Source organism: Canis lupus, chromosome 6 (assembly GCF_048164855.1).
Source record: "Canis lupus baileyi chromosome 6, mCanLup2.hap1, whole genome shotgun sequence".
Classification (NCBI taxonomy): Eukaryota; Metazoa; Chordata; class Mammalia; order Carnivora; family Canidae; genus Canis; species Canis lupus.
The window spans coordinates 43,864,881-43,880,962 of NC_132843.1; the positions used below are offsets into that span (position 1 = coordinate 43,864,881).

General features: G+C 36.3%; 1 protein-coding gene across 7 annotated transcripts in view; it reads left to right on the forward strand.

Annotated features, from left to right (window-relative positions):
* The window catches only part of AHCTF1 (AT-hook containing transcription factor 1), a 77,612-nt gene that overhangs the window by 5,373 nt on the left and 56,157 nt on the right, over positions 1–16,082 (forward strand). For 4 of the 7 annotated variants that reach the window (XM_072830247.1, XM_072830248.1, XM_072830244.1 and 1 more), the window contains 3 exons: positions 7,892–8,016; positions 10,171–10,424; positions 13,625–13,805. In XM_072830247.1, coding sequence (XP_072686348.1) covers positions 7,899–8,016; positions 10,171–10,424; positions 13,625–13,805 — 553 coding nt within the window. In that variant the 5' untranslated portion in view covers positions 7,892–7,898. The remainder of the gene's footprint in view (positions 1–7,891; positions 8,017–10,170; positions 10,425–13,624; positions 13,806–16,082) is intronic. The other 3 variants (XM_072830241.1, XM_072830245.1, XM_072830242.1) reach the window with 1 other exon arrangement.

A 16,082-nucleotide genomic window follows, 5' to 3' on the forward strand; every position in this document is an offset into this window, starting at 1 on the left:
ATTCAATGTTTTAGAGTCTTTAATTTCTAAATTTCTAAGGATAGCACTAAATGTTATAATATTAACCTTTTGTGGAAATACCTGGCCACAGGACAGATCTTGGTACCTGGTGACAGGACAGTGTACTTGTGGTTGCTATATTGGGTGTACTTGGATGCATGGTATTGAAGTGGCTGCAAACCATCTTGTTACCGGCCTGAGGTGGAAGGCATCAGCTAGAGCAGAAGTGGCATCTCCAAAGTGGAGCTTTGGAGATGTATGGCTGTACCCTGGATGTACCTGTACAGAAGTCTATCTGTGTTATAGACTTGTGACTGGGCCTAGCAGAGAGAAGATCATGGATCAACTTAGGACAAGTACTTTTACAGAAAAGTTGAGCTGCAAATGTGCTTGAGAACCAGATAGTGAGCTCCCACGCCAGCCAAGCAAGCATATATCACATCTGCTGACTATTGAGTGTTGCAAAGCTTCAGCTCCAGTGGAAATAGCATCGGGTCTCTTAACAAGCAGACCAGAGCACACCTAGTTAAAACTCGCCACACTCTGGCCAAGGTCCAAACAGTGCCCACTGCAGGCAAGGAGAAACTCTGCAGAGGACTGACTTAAGGGAACGAGCAGCCAAAACACCAGCAGCACAGTACCTACAGGACACACCAGGACACTTCCTGAAGTGTCAGGCCCTAGATGGTATATGACTTCTTCTTAATAAAGTCCTTACTCTCAGGAGCAGGAAACAGGAGCTTTCTTAACACACTGAAGACAGAGGCTTAGACAGAATGCCAAGATGGAGGAATTCGTCCACCAAAAAAGAAGAAAAGGTCGTGGCCAGGGAGCTATTGAAGCAGATAGAAGTAATATGCCTGAGCCAGAATTTAAAGCAACATTCATAAGGATACTAGTTGGGCTTGAGAGAGGCATAGAAGACACCAGGAAGTCCCTCACTATAGAAATAAAAGACCTAAAAACTACTCAGGCTGAAATGAGATGCTATAACTGAGATTCAAACCTGATTGGATATGATGACAAAGATGGAAGAAACAGAGGAACGAATAAGTGACATAGAAGATAAAATTATGAAAAAGAAGCTGAAAAGAACAGAGAAAGAAAAACATTGGATCATGAAGATAGACATAGGGAACTCAGTGACTCCATAAAGCATGATAACATTCATATCATAGGAGTCTCAGAAGAAGAGGAGAGGGCAGAGGGGGGCAGAAGGTTTATTGAGAAAATTATATCTGAAAACTTTCCTAATTCGGAGAAGGAAACAGACCTCCAAATCCAGGAGGAAAAGAGAAGTCGTATCAAAATCAATGAAATTGCTTTCGCAGTTTGGCACACCAATGCCAAAACACGTTGTAGTTAAATTTGCAAAATATAAAGAAGAAGTCCTGAAAGCAGCAAGGGAAAAAAGTCCCTAATTTAATAAGGCAAGATCTACAAGATTGACAGTAGATCTAATCAGAGAAACTTGGCAGGCCAGAAGAGGGGCACGATATGTTCAAGGTGCTGAATGGGAAAAATAGGCAGCCAAGAATACTCTATCCAACAAGACTGTCTTTCAGATCAGGAGGAGAGATAGTTTCCCAGATGAAAAACTAAAGTTTGTGACCACGAAACCAGCCCTACAAGAAATATTGAAGGGAATTCTTTGAGCAGCAAAGACTAGAAAGGAACAGAAAATCTCCAGTTACAGATTAAGAAGTAATACAATGGCACTAAATTTACATCTGTCAATACTTATTCTGAATGTAAATGGGCTAAATCCTCCAATCAAAGGACATAGGGTGTCAGAATGGAGTAAAAAAAAAAACATCTATATGCTGCCTATAAGAGACTCATCTTAGACCTAAAGACACCTGCAGATTGAAAGCAAGTATGGAGAACCATTTATCATTGCTAATGGACATCAAAAGAAAGCCAAAGTAGCCATCCTTATATCAGTCTTTTAAACTAAAGACTGTAACAAGAGGTGAAGAAGAGCACCATATCATAATAAAGGGGTCTATCCAGCAAGAAGAACTAACAATTATAAATCTTTATGCCCCCAACTTGGGAGCACCCAGATATTTAAGACAAGTCTTAACAAACATAAAGGAACTCAGTGATAAAAATGCAATAATGGTAGGGGTCTTTAATGCCCCACTTACAGCAATCTAAGCAGAAAATCAAGGAGAAATAGTGGCTGTGAATGACACACTGGACTAGATGGACCTAACTGATCTATTAAGAACATTTCATCCTAAAGGAGCAGAATATGCTTTCTTTTCAAGCGCACATGGGGCATTCCCCAGAATAAATCACATGCTAGGTTACAAACCAGACCTCAACAAGTACAAAAAGATTGAGATCAGCGGTGCCTGGCTGGCTCAGTCGGTTAAGCATCCGACTTTTGATCTCAGCTTAGGTCTTGATCTCAGGGTTGTGAGATCAAGCCCTGCGCTGGGCATGGAGCCTGCTTAAGATTCTCTCTCTCTCTCTCTCTCTCTCCTGCCCCTACATCCCAACTCCTGCACTCTTTCCCTCTCTCTCTCTCTTTCTTTTTTTAAAAAAGATGATTGAGATCATACCATGGGTATTGTCCATCACAACGCTGTCTTTTTTTTTTTTTTTTTTTTTTTTTTTAAGTAGGCTCCACACCCAACATGGGGTTTAAACTCACGACCCTGAGATCAAGAGTCACACCAACTGAGCCAGCCAGGTGCTCTTCCAGTCACAGCGCTAAGAAACTTGAAGACAATCACAAGAAAAACACTGGAGAGACCACAAATCCGTGGAGGTTAAAGAACATCTTACTAAAGAATGAATGGGTCAACCAGAAATTTAAAGAAGAAATTAAAAAAAAAATACATGGATACAATGTACTTGGAAGCTCTTAACCCCTGAAAGCATAAAAGGGTGTTTTAGCCTATAGTCTACACGGCTCTGGGCTCTGTTTCTGATGGGTTAATGCAACAGATACTCATTTGTTGAATTTATTTTGATGTAAAGTAACAGAAGAGTAATAAAAATTACCCACTGGTAAATTCAGGATTAAATTGTTACAAAAATTCTACTTCCTTTTATTTTATTTTAGGAGGTTCTACCCCCAACATGGGGCTAGAACCCCAGGATGAAGAGTTGCATGTTCTACTGGCTGAGACAGCCAGGCGCTCATACTTCCTTTTATTTTAGATTAGTGGTGGATTTATATAAATTTTACCTTTAAGGTTTTCCTCACATTAGGCTGTTCTTTTACAATTTAAAATTTTTGGAATTTATATTTGGAATTTAGTGATTATGTCAAATGACTCTGTGCACGCTCTGAGATCATGATTCTTGTCCCTTGAGTTTTCTTTTTGAGATGATTGTGTACCCCCTGCTCTGAAAGTTTTAATTTTCATATCAATTTTTACCTTCAACATTCTTTTTTGGGGTTAGCCACTGAAGCAGTTTTTTTTCCTCAAAAAGCAGTGTTATATGCTGTGCTTCTCAGAATGGTGGGACCAGTGATACAGAGATGAGACAGGGTGCCTGAAACCATAGGACAGACATGGCATCAATTTTACCTGAAGATTTAAAAGTCTGGTTAATGCCCAGAACATAAAAGTTGCTTCATAGATTATAGCCTCCTCTCCCTCACCACTCTTTGGGGTAGGGGGTTGCCTTCAGATCTTTTATCCATGTATAATTTCCCATTTCTGTATCATACTGAGGAGGAGCTTTTACGGTTTTTTGTGTTTTGTTTTGTTTTCCTGCCCAGCAGGGATGGCTAAATTATCTCAGGATATTATTAAAAATTTATTTTCCATCCGGTATAATTTTCACAGCAATTTGAAATGTCATTTTTGTTGTAAGTGGAATAGTTCAGTCTCTGGTCTCTTGGCTTTCATTCATTTATTATTCTATGTTGATTTTTTTTTTTTTTTAAGCTCCAAGAACCAGCTTTTGATTTCACCAATTTTTTTTTTTTTAACTACGATTTTTCTGTTTTATTAGCTTCAGCTTTTATTCCTTCCTTCTGATGCTTCTGGGTTTGATTTGTTCCTTTTCTAGTTTCTTAAGTTGGAAGCTTAGGTTACTGATAGGAGATCTTATAGACATTTAGTGTTATGAATTTCCCTATAAGCATTGCTTTAGGCTGCATCACAAATTTTAGTATGTCATATTTTCATTTTCATTCAGTTCAAAATACCCTTCTTCCTGAAGGAATTTCTTTAACATTCCCTTAGTCCATATCTGCTGGTGACCATCTTTTTAACACTCATATGTTTGAAATGTCTTTGTTTTGCCTTCATTTTTAAGGGATATTTTCACTGGGTCTAGAATTCTAGGTTGACAGCCTTTTTTTTTTTTTTTTTCCTTTCCAAACTTAAAATACATTGTTCACCAGTTTGACTTGCATCGTTTTCCATGAGAAGTCTCTTGGTCGTTCTTGTTCCTCTTGGCAGTGTGATACTTTTATGATTTTCTCTTTGTCCCTTGACTATATGTATTTTGATGACATTTCTTCAGTTTCTTGTGCTTGAGATTTATTGACCCCCTAAATGCTTTAGTTTCATCAAATTTGGCCATTAGTTTTTAAATATTTCTGTCCTCGGGGATCCCTGGGTGGCTCAGTGGTTTAGCGCCTGCCTTTGGCCCAGGGCGCGATCCTGGAGTCCCAGGATCAAGTCCCACGTCAGGCTTCCAGCATGGAGCCTGCTTCTCCCTCCTCCTGTGTCTCTGCCTCTCTCTCTCTGTGTGTGTGTGTCTATCATAAACAAATAAATAAATAAATCTTTAAAAAAATTAATATTTCTGTCCTTTTTTTGGAGATTGCGGTTTTATATTGGGGCACTTGATATGGTGCCATAGCTCATTGATGATCTCTTCTTTTCCTTTTTGCCCCAGTCTTTTTTCTCTTTGTGCTTCATTTTAGACTGTTTCTACCGTGGATGTTTAAGCCCAGTGGCGCTTTCTGTGTCTATGAATCCCATTTAGTATTTAGTATTTCTCCTTTCTAGATGTTTGATGTGGTCTTTTTTTTTTTTTTTGGTCTTAACATGCTTATGCTTTTTTCCCCTATTATCTTGGACATAGGGATTATACCTAAACTAATTCACTTAATGTTCTCATCTACTGATTCTAACTTCTGTCATTTCTAGGTCTGTTTCTATTGGTTGGGTTTTTTTTTTTTTATTATTATGGGGCATATATATTTTGCTTATTTTGCATGCCTGACAATTTTTGATTGGATGCCAATGCACTGTGAATTTCACTTTCATATTCTTGAGCCTCCTTCTGGGGTGCAGCTAAGTCATTTGGAAACAGTTTTATTCTTTAGAAGCTTTTTCGGATGAACCAGAATGGCCTTTAGACAGAGTTAATTTTTCCCCCCACTGCTGAAGCAGTCAATACCTTTCTGAGTACTCAACTGAGTGCCTCATGTATTATGAGGGTTGTTTTTCTTTTTTTCCCCATTCTGGAGCTACTCCTGGCCTCGTGTGAGCTTTGGGGATTGTTTCTCCTGTGACTCATTCCTTGGCCTCTGGTAGTTTCCTTCCACCCTTACACGGATCATAGGAAGGTTGAGGGGACCCCACTGTGGATACCTGGAGCTCTTTTTGTATTTTAGACCTCTGTCTGATCTCTATTGTACCTGACGCCTTCTATCTATCATCCTTTAAAACGCCCTTTAAGGGAGAGTTTATTTGTGGTAAACTCTGTTTCTGTTTTTTCTAAAAATGTATTTCACATTTAAGGATAATTTCAGTGATACGTAATTATGTGTTGACAGCTATTTTTGCGTAGAATTTTGAGATATTCCAGACTTCTGGCTTCTGCTGTTGTCAAATGTCAATGTCTGCTGCATTTTTACTTATTCTACCTAGGGATTAACTGGTCTTTCTGATTTCTGAGAATTTGCGTGTCTACAGATCTGGGAAATATCTTAGACTATTGCTCCTTCTTTACTATTTAGTATTATTCTTTGAGAGATTCTGAGTAAACATGTAAGATCTTCTCCCTTTCTTACCTATACATTTTTTTTTTAAGATTTTATTTTTAAGTAATCTCTAAACCCATCATGAGGCTTGAACTCACAACCCTGAGATTAAGAGTCTGATGCTCCACTGACTGAGTCAGCCAGGCGCCCCTCTTCTTTTGCTATAACTTTCAAATACTTAAATTTCTTTGTCTCTCTGTCCTACATTCTGAAAAAGTTTTGAGGCTCTCTAGTAAGCTATATTACTTTTTTTTTTAGTTTGTTTTTGTTGACTTTAGGTACAAGAGAACTGTTTGTTGAGTGGAGACAAAAGAATATTTGTAAGTTATAAAGAATCACAATGCAGTGAATACCTACCTGTTTTTTCACCATCAAGTTTTGTATGCCTCTCCGTTCCAGCCCCTTTCCCTCCTCTCCAAGTAACTACTATTACGATTTTCATGTTTGTTTCCTTGTTTCATTCAAGTTTTGCTATAAATGTTTGTATTCTTAGATATTATTTTGCTTAGTTTTCATAGCCTTTTAAACTTTATGTAAATGTAATCATTCTGCAGAGGTTTTTTGCTCCTTATATTGTTTATTATTATATTCTGACATTTGTCCATATTGTTGCATGTGCTGTAATTCTTATTATTCATTGAGGGTTTTTTCTTGTTGAGTTCTAAATTTTACTTAATTTTTCATTATGCAAGTTCTGCTATTTTTTCAAATCTACTTGACCATTTTAAGGTTTCTTCCTCATTAACAATTTAGATCTTTATTATTTTTTACCGTATAAAACATATTTTCTGTTCTCTGGTCATTTTCAATATCTGAAAACTTTGATAAATTGATTCTGCTGTCTGTTGATCATAGTATCCTTGCTATAATAGTTTGTTATTTTGACTGTGAGTCATTTTCTTTGGCATTTCATCTTTGAGAACCCTTTGAGGTTCCAGAGAATATTTAGTGGTGTCTGTGGGTTGTGTGGAGCATTACGAACCTGAGAATAATTTATAAAAAATTCTTCCCTGAGTGTTTTCAGATAACATAACTTGAATTCTGGCCACCAGTTTGTATGAAGGGAAATTTTCTGACTAGGCATGGTTGAAATGGGCAGCATTATTGCTCCTATCCTGCACAGTGTGTGCTTCTCTCACTGATTTTTATGCTGATGGTATAGCCTTATGGAGTTCAATGGGGTGGGGAGGAGACTCTTAGCTTGCCTTGGCTCTCTTAGTCCTTAGCTTTATCTCCTGCCTCTCTGCATCTCAGGAGTCTCAAAACAAAATCAGAGTCCCCACACTAGATTTAATAACCAACCCTTGAGGCCCAAGCCAGCTAGAGCCTCCCAAAATTCCTATGGTCTTCACATTTGGCTTTACCAACTCATTCAAAAAGAATTTTAACCATCATTTTTGGTTGTTTACAATAGATGGGTCATTCCAGGAATCTAATCTTATGTATATTGGAAGTAAAAGATAAATTTCTATTTTTCTTCTTCTGTCTAGTTAAAGACATGTCCCAGACTCAATTCATGAGGTTACTGTGTATTTGGACATTTTTATGGACTTTCTCCCCTTTTACTGTAGGAGTAATTTTTCCAGAATGGCTGTTTTTCCTGTTTATGTGTGAAGTGTTCTTTGAGAGTAGGTCAGGCAGTAAGATTAATTACATTATACCAGTTTTCAAATAATCTAGGGAATCACGTATATCCTTAGAACATCTGGCTTAATAAATCCTCACTCTCCTAAGGCAGTTGGGAAATACTTTCTTAGGAGGGAGTACCTCAGACCCAGAAGCACATAAAATGTGTTTTATGATCAGTTTTTAGATTTAGCTTACTTACTTTTGTGTGGTGGCTTTTTTTTTTTCTGGCTAGAGATAATCAAGTATATTATAGTATAAATATATCGTAATAATGTTATCTTTTAAAAATACTTACAGTGAAAGTATGCGAGGCTTAACAGCAAAAGTGACTAGTGGTCTTCTGCCCTTGCCAGAAGTGAGTCTTCAGGCCCTCGAAGATGAAGTAACAGTGGAATCTGTGCTTCATGGAAAGATTGCTGCAGGTATAATAATGTTGCTGAAAATTTACTGATTTGATTGATTTGTAAGATAATAGCATGTATTGTGATTTAATGTGGGAGGAAAAGAAAGCAATACTTGGTTATGGTGGTCTTATATAAATATAAAACCTCTATAGCTGCATAAGTAAGAACACTTGTATACTCTAGAATACATTTTCAGTGAATTTTGGCATAGTTATAGTTCATTTTTCTTAATTAAAAATACTGTAGACTTTGTATCTTTTAGTATTGGATATTTATATTTAGAAAGTAAAAATAATACACAGCTGGTTTTTTTTTTCTTTTTTTCTTTTAAGAATGCGTGCTTGTATGCACCAGCCTGGGGTGGGGGAGGGAGGGAGGAACAGAGAGAGGGCGGGAAAGAATCTCAGGCAGGCTCCACACCCAGTGCAGAGCCTGATGCAGGGCTCCATCTCACGACCCTGAGGTCATACTGAGCCGAAATCAAGAGTCGGACACTCAACCAACTGAGCCACCCAGGTGCTCCTGTTATTTCTTTATAATCAGTAAGTTCTTTGGTGTTGAGTTTGGAGTAGAATCTAGTCATTATGAATAGAAGAATCTGATTGTAGGGCCCTAGGTAGTAACAAAATACTCAGAACGTCTTGTTTCTTAATTCTACTTATCTGAACAAGATCTTAATGTATAGTTTGATTATGTAATGCAGCAGTAAACTATACCAGAGTATCCATTAAATTATGGATTTTAGTTTAGTGAGAGGTCTTGTAAAAGACTTTTCTGAAAACGAATTTCACACCATCTATCCTAGAAGGTAGACAGCAAAACATGTCATTTAGCTAGTTACAGTACTGCCCTGTTGAATGTTAAAAGTAGTAACAGTGCTTACTATATGCAAGGCACTGTAACAACTTTTCATTGAGGTATTCGACTCCGAATTCTAAGTAGGCCCTTACTGTTTTGTGCAGCTAAGAATCAAATATCCCAGTTATACAGATAGCAAATGGTGAAAGTGGTCTTTGTGCTTTTGAGGTCTCCATTGTGCCATGCTATTTCCTTAAACTATGTAGCCTCCCTTAGCTGTAACATAGTATGACTAGCTGTGTATTGGATGTACTGGAGACATTACAAATTGAAAAGTTAACCATCTTAGCTGCTCAAGGGAAAATTTGAGTCTGTTCTTGATTATTTCCCTCCCCATATCTATATTCTGTCAATAAGCAGATCCTTGTAGTCTTCTAAGATGAATCTCTAGTCAATCCACTTCTGTTTATTCATGGTCACTGAGGAAGGTATTCTCTTCCTGCTTGGACCCTGTGCTCCCCCTCATTGTCCATTTCCTGGTTAGCAGCTGGAATAAGTTAAAAATATAAATCAGATTGCTTAAAAATCTCCAGTTATTTACATTGTGTACTTAAAAATCCAGATATGACTAGTAAGGGGTGAAGAAGGGCTTCTGGTATTTATTTTTGTATTAGTTTTCTAAATTAGAGTTTGAATTTTTCAGGAATAGGATCATGTGTTCCATTTCATGAGCCCCAGAGCACCTGGTTTAATTGTTGAGGTATGACACAGTGAAAGTGTGAATTTTGGAGTTAGACTAGTGATGCGCTTATGGCTCTGGTATTTGTAGCCATACATGCTTTTTTGTTTTTTAAGATTATATTTATTTATTAGAAAGAGCATGATCAGGATAGGTGGCAGAGAGGGAGAAGCCTGACTCCAGGCTCGATTCCAGGACCCTGAGATCATGACCTGAGCTGAAGGCAGACACTTAACGGACTTAGCCACCCAGGTGCCCTTGTAGCCATACATCACTAAACAAGTTATTTAACTGTATGAAAGTTTAGCTAAAATTATCTTTGTATTAAAGTGTGACAAGGAATAAATGAGATCTGTTTTTTATAGTGTATATGAAGGTACCATGTAGCATGGTACCTTTACTGAGTGGTTACTTTATTATTGAGGTAATAGTTCTTTAATGTATTTTACTAGTTTGGACCACTCTTTTCTATAAATGCTTAGATTTCACTTTGGAGATAATACATAAAATTATATATAATGAGCTATGTATTAAGTATGTAAAAGATCTAACTTCTATTTATTTGTGTGGTGTACATACGGTATTAAAATAAGGACAATTTTTTGCCTTCTTTTTTTTTTTTTCCTTTCCTTTAGGGAGAAGAGGACTTGCTTGCCTGGCTTGTGGTCAACATCTTGAGGTAGTACACTCTCTAACAGGAGAGCGGTTGTCTGCATATAGATTCAGTGGAGTGAATCAACAGCCTCCTATAATCCTAGCTATGAAGGAATTCTCTTGGCAGAAGAGAGTTGGATTGTTAATTGGATTGGAAGAAGCAGAGGGGAGTGTTCTCTGTCTTTACGACCTTGGTGTATCCAGAGTGGTTAAAGCAGTTGTTCTTCCTGGGAGGGTAGGTATTGTCTAAGATATGTGAACATGCTACTTTTCATACCTGAACCCCTGCTAATCACACAGGTGTGTTCACTTTATAAATGTATAGCTCGGTGACTTTTCACAGTTTACTTTTATGGCATTGTGTTATTTTTCATTAAAAGTTCAAAATAAGAAGTTAAAGATAGCATGTTATCAAAATAATGTTTAAAATAGAACTTTCTTATTCTTCGTTAGAAAATTGCAAAGTAAAGGTAGGTGTTAATAATGTCAAGTGTTCTAATACTCTTTTAGATGAAAAGTATCGTGAGTCTTATCTTCAGGTGTGCTTTTTGAGGACACTGAAAGTTTGTATTAAAATATTATTATACTCATTAGTATGGCATTTTTTGTTTTTTCTTTTTTGAGACTGTAGCCTTGAGACAACACGGAAAATATGTCTTCAGTGTTTTTTAAGATTTGAATAATATTTAAATAGATTCATTTATAATCACCATTTATTAATTCTAATATATGTATGCTTTCCATATAGCAAACATCTTAACCAGTAGTAAGTATAGAAGGACTTTTAATTCAGGTTGTTTCTCCAGCAGGTTTATTCCTGCTCTTCCATTCATGTTAAGAAAAAATTATGTACTTAACAAATATATACACACACATAAATACAAAATGATGTAAGAATAGAATTCTCTCTGTACATAGTGTGGGGAAAAAAGTAACAAGTATACTATGAACAATATACAATATAGACTAAGCAATATACAAATAATATATATAGCATACAAACAAGGACATATGCATGCATATAAATGTATTTTGTGGTCATAGACTAATTTTTAAAGTTAAAGGGAGGTAAATGTCAAAATACTATATTTTTGCAGTTTGAGGAAGCTGACTCAGAGATATGTAGGGGTCAAAGTGGTTTATAGCCTGGTATCTTAATTGTACTTGCCAGTGCAGATTTTAAAGGCAGAATTAATTTAGTGGTTTATTGAGTGCTTACTATAGATCAAGCTATGTGCTAAATTTTGGAGATAAGTAGATAAATAGGACTTGGTCCATGCTATTGAAAAAGCTGGTAATCTAGGGAGCGAAGACAGGTAATAAGTTTACAGCGTATATATAGTATTTTGATTAACTCAGCAATGAAACATGGAAACACCTGGATAATTTCTACTCAGGAGGTTGGACAGCTTAGGAAGAGAGACCAGCATATAAGAAGTCACAGTATATGGAACATTAGGAAACTGGGCTTATTTGGAATGGCTTTGGAGAGGGAAAGGCAGAGGTGGGGTCTGGAAATACTGAGGATTGAGATAGTAAATGGCCCTGTTTGCAGTTAGTGGCCTCCTGCCTGAAGTCTGGTAAAGTCATTTTAAGTTTAAAGCAGAACTCTAGTGTAAAAATTTTGTTGGATTGGAGTAGTTTGGGCAGATAATGGTGGTGAGCTGAACCAGGAAAATGACCCTAGAAACGGAGAGGATGGGACAGATTCAGAATATATTCAGGAGGTGACATGGACAGGACCTGTTGATCATTTGGTTAAGAGTAATTGAGAAGGAACAAGAGTTTAGATAAGTTGATTGCTCAGTTGCATGGATGATTGGTATCACATGGAAGAGGGATTATAGAAGGGAAGGATTGGGAGACTAGTGATAGATACCTTCCATAGAAGTTTAGTTAACTAGTTGTTTTTTTGGCTTAGGCACAGTATTCCCTCTTAAATTTGCTTTTTACTGCCTATTTTAAAATTAACCAAGGTATCATTATCAATTAATTCATAGAGTATTTGTATGAGGGCTGCAAACTGAGATAGATTTCTGAACCCCTGTCTTAGGGAATTGGAGAGACTGTGCTCTAGTATTTATAGACATTATTGCATTATTTAGAAAAGGTAGGCAGTCCATGAAATTACAGCTTTCAGAATTAGAAACACTGTAGAATATCTTGTGTACCAATGAAGTATAGACAGAGCCAGACTTTTGTCTGTGGTAATAAATTAAGCCTGAAACAAACTTTACTCATATTAACACATAAGCCATTGATAATAAATTTCCTCTTTACTTTTTTTTTTTTGTTTGTTTGTTTGTTTTTTCCTCTTTACTTTTTTTTTTTTTTTTTTTTCCTCTTTACTTTTTAGGACACTCATCAGTATTTTTTTTTTTTTTTTTAATTTTTATTTTATTTATTTATGATAAGCACACAGTGAGAGAGAGAGAGAGGCAGAGACACAGGCAGAGGGAGAAGCAGGCTCCATGCACCGGGAGCCCGATGTGGGACTCGATCCCGGGTCTCCAGGATCGCGCCCCGGGCCAAAGACAGGCGCTAAACCGCTGCGCCACCCAGGGATCCCTCATCAGTATTATAGTAGAAGTCACTACTTACTATCATATATCATACCTAATTCTTGTGAATTAGGGGAAATAGAAGGAAAGCTGAGTATAAAATACAGATTATTATAATATATGATTATATTATTTTAAATGTACAGACATTTAAAATTTGACTTATGAGAGAAAGGGATAAAAACATAACTCCATAATTAGCTACAGTACCAATTTTTTTTTTTTTTTTTTTTTTTAATTTAAGTTCTTGGTAAATGTCTGTGATCCAGGCATGGCCAAAGCCTGAAGTCCATTATAAAGAAGGTTAGACCTCTTCAGTCTTTAAGGCATAAACAGGACTTTTATTTTTAAAGAGTAAACAGTAAATTTTTCTTGAATGATTTATTTTTACTCTTCTTTAGGAGAAGAGGCTATCTGATCATGGAATAGCTGGTTGAGAGCTTTGAAGAGAAAAATCTAGGTTTGAGTTTTACACTTAATGTCTGTGTGACTTGAATAACCCCAGCTAAAATTGCTAAGCTTCAGGGTGGTTTCATCTTTGCATAGATAGAATTATATATGATCCAATATCCAGGGTTATCATGAACATCACAGGAACCAATTAGCACAAGGCCTGGCATATAGTAAGCTTTCAGTAAACATCAGTTATTCCAACTGCATGATTTGTTATGTATTGAAATAATGGTGTCATTTCTATTTTATCTGAAGATTTCATTATGTTATTCAGATTTACAAGTATCAGATGCAAATTTATATTAGAAAATGTTTTAAATCCATGATAACTAATAACCTTTAACCTTCAAATTTGTTGTGTTTTTTAATTGTATTTTCTCACTTTGTATAAGAAGAACAAATGCTATATTCTGCTTTCTAGGTGACAGCAATTGAACCTATAGTTAGTCATGGAGGAGCCAGTGCAAGCACACAGCATTTGCACCCAAGCCTGCGGTGGCTTTTTGGTGTGGCAGCAGTGGTGACCGATATTGGACAGATCCTTCTTATTGACCTGTGTTTGGATGACATGTCATGCAGTCAGAATGAATTAGAGGCATCAGGTAATTGTTTAAAACCCAAAACTGAGCACCTGAATATTCTGGTATAATGGATTTGTTTGATTTTTAAATACTGAAAATTTTTTATATAGAAGCTGTATGTCTTTGTTTCTTTTATTGTTGGGACCTATTATTGTTTTGGGCATTGTGGATACTTTTCGCATGAGTTATTCTATTTTATTGACGAGGTGTTCATATATTTAAAGTAAGTCTTGAAAGAGAGATTTTGATTTCTTTTTTTAGATACACTTGAAAAATAGTTGTTATTAAGTATATGCTAGAAGGGCTGAAGGTATTAGAAAACCTTTATCTTTATTGGTCAGTATAAAATTATCCAGTTGTGTGGCATCTAACGTAGTGTTTTTGGCATGCTGATTATGTGGTTACAGTAAGACAAGTTAGAAATAAAGTAATGTAATAGGAAATAACACAGTAATCAAAGGTTTTATTTCACAAAATAACATCCCAAGGTCCTGAGATCAAGTCCTACATCAGGCTCCCTGCTCAATGAGGAGCCTGCTGCTTCTTCCTCTGCCTGTGTCTCTGCCTCTTTCTGTGTGTCTCTCCTGAATAAATACATAAAATCTTTTTTAAAAGTATGCATTATGAAGTTTCAGGAAAGGACCATTTGATCTTGAGGACCTTCTTGATATTTGAAGCAGTCCTGTAATATTAGGGTAGAATATGTTTCTCAATGGATCAGCTAAGAAACAGATGATCATTATTTTATCCCAATTTATAATGAGCATAACTAATAAAAATTGTTAGTGCGTAGAACTGCTTAAAACTGCAAGTAGTAAAAATTGAATTTAACCAGAAATTTAAGAACCAAATTAGATTTCTGAACAAAATTTTAAATCTGTAAAATATGCCTTGAGAAAATTTGATTTGGCAAAAGTTAAGGCCACATGGACACTTAAGGAAAAGAAAAATCCAGTGATAAAAACTGTCTTAAAATTTGTTATGTACAAAGATCTGACTGATTAACCTTGGGTAAAATTTAAATGAAAAGACTTGACTAGCAGAAATAACAACTAAAAATGAACTTAGTGGATATTAGATATGCTTAAACTACTCTTCATAGAAAATTGGTAGAGGAATTAAATAGTTTTGATGCAATTTTATAGAAGATCTTTTTAGTACTACTGACTTGCTTAAGAAATTAGTTTATCTGAGAGACTGCCCCACATTTTGGAATTTTTAGGGTGGTTTTATGTGGTATCGTTTACATTTTGTATTTTCTGCAAATGCAAGTTAGCTTTGATTAGATTCAGATGTGACATTTGGCAAGGGCACTTCCGGAAGTGGTGGACATGGTGTATTGTATCACATCAGGAGGCACATGGTGTCTTGTTTCATCTTTAGTGATCAGTGGATTCAGATGATGACACCATGATCCTTCCTTGTTAACATTTCCCATCAACGTCTGTACCAGTGATTCTCAACCAGGGGATCTTTCTTAATGTCTTGGAGACCCTTTTGGTTGTTGCTCCTGGAAGGTGATGGTGCTACTGGCATCTAGTAGACAGAGGCCAGGGATGCAGTTGATTATCTTGTGATGCAGAGGGCCATTCCCCTCAGCAAAGATTTATCTGACCCAAAGTGTCAGTAGAGCCAAGGTTGAACCAACCCTATTTAAATTAAATGTTTCATCTATCGAGATCGTTACCTAAATCTCTTAATTCATTAGGGGACACAAAAATGATGATTTTAAAATTCTGTTACTCTAAAGAAGAATTTTCTCAGTAACTAAGGCTATTTGCTTACCCTGAAATAATAGGCTGTACAGACAGGGCAGGATAAATGCTTACTATTTCTTCAAGTACTCATTTTCAGAGTAAGGAGGTAGTACCCAGTTACTTAAAATGGTTTAGTAAGGTCTTTTGTAGGTGAAGAGGACAGGAATTCAGGAGGCTTTGCATATTTAATTAATGTCTTTCATTCATTTACTTTACTTATTGTTTATTGACGTTCAAGAGAAAAAAAATTTTTAAACTAATGAGAGCTCCTTCATGTAGTCTGACAGATGCTCCTTAGGCTTCCTAGGTTTCTGGCACAAGATATACTAGGCTTATCCTGCGTATTTTCTGCCCCAGACCTGGAACTGGCCATTTCTCCAAGGGGAACATTTAGGTTCTTAGTTCTAAATTTGAATAAGGAAACCCATCAGCTTTGTTTGTGATTAAGGAAATTGCTTGATCCTTTTTTAAAAATGTGATTCAGATAATATTTGTGATGTGCTTGAGGGTTTCAAAAATTACATAATTAAATGTATTTTGA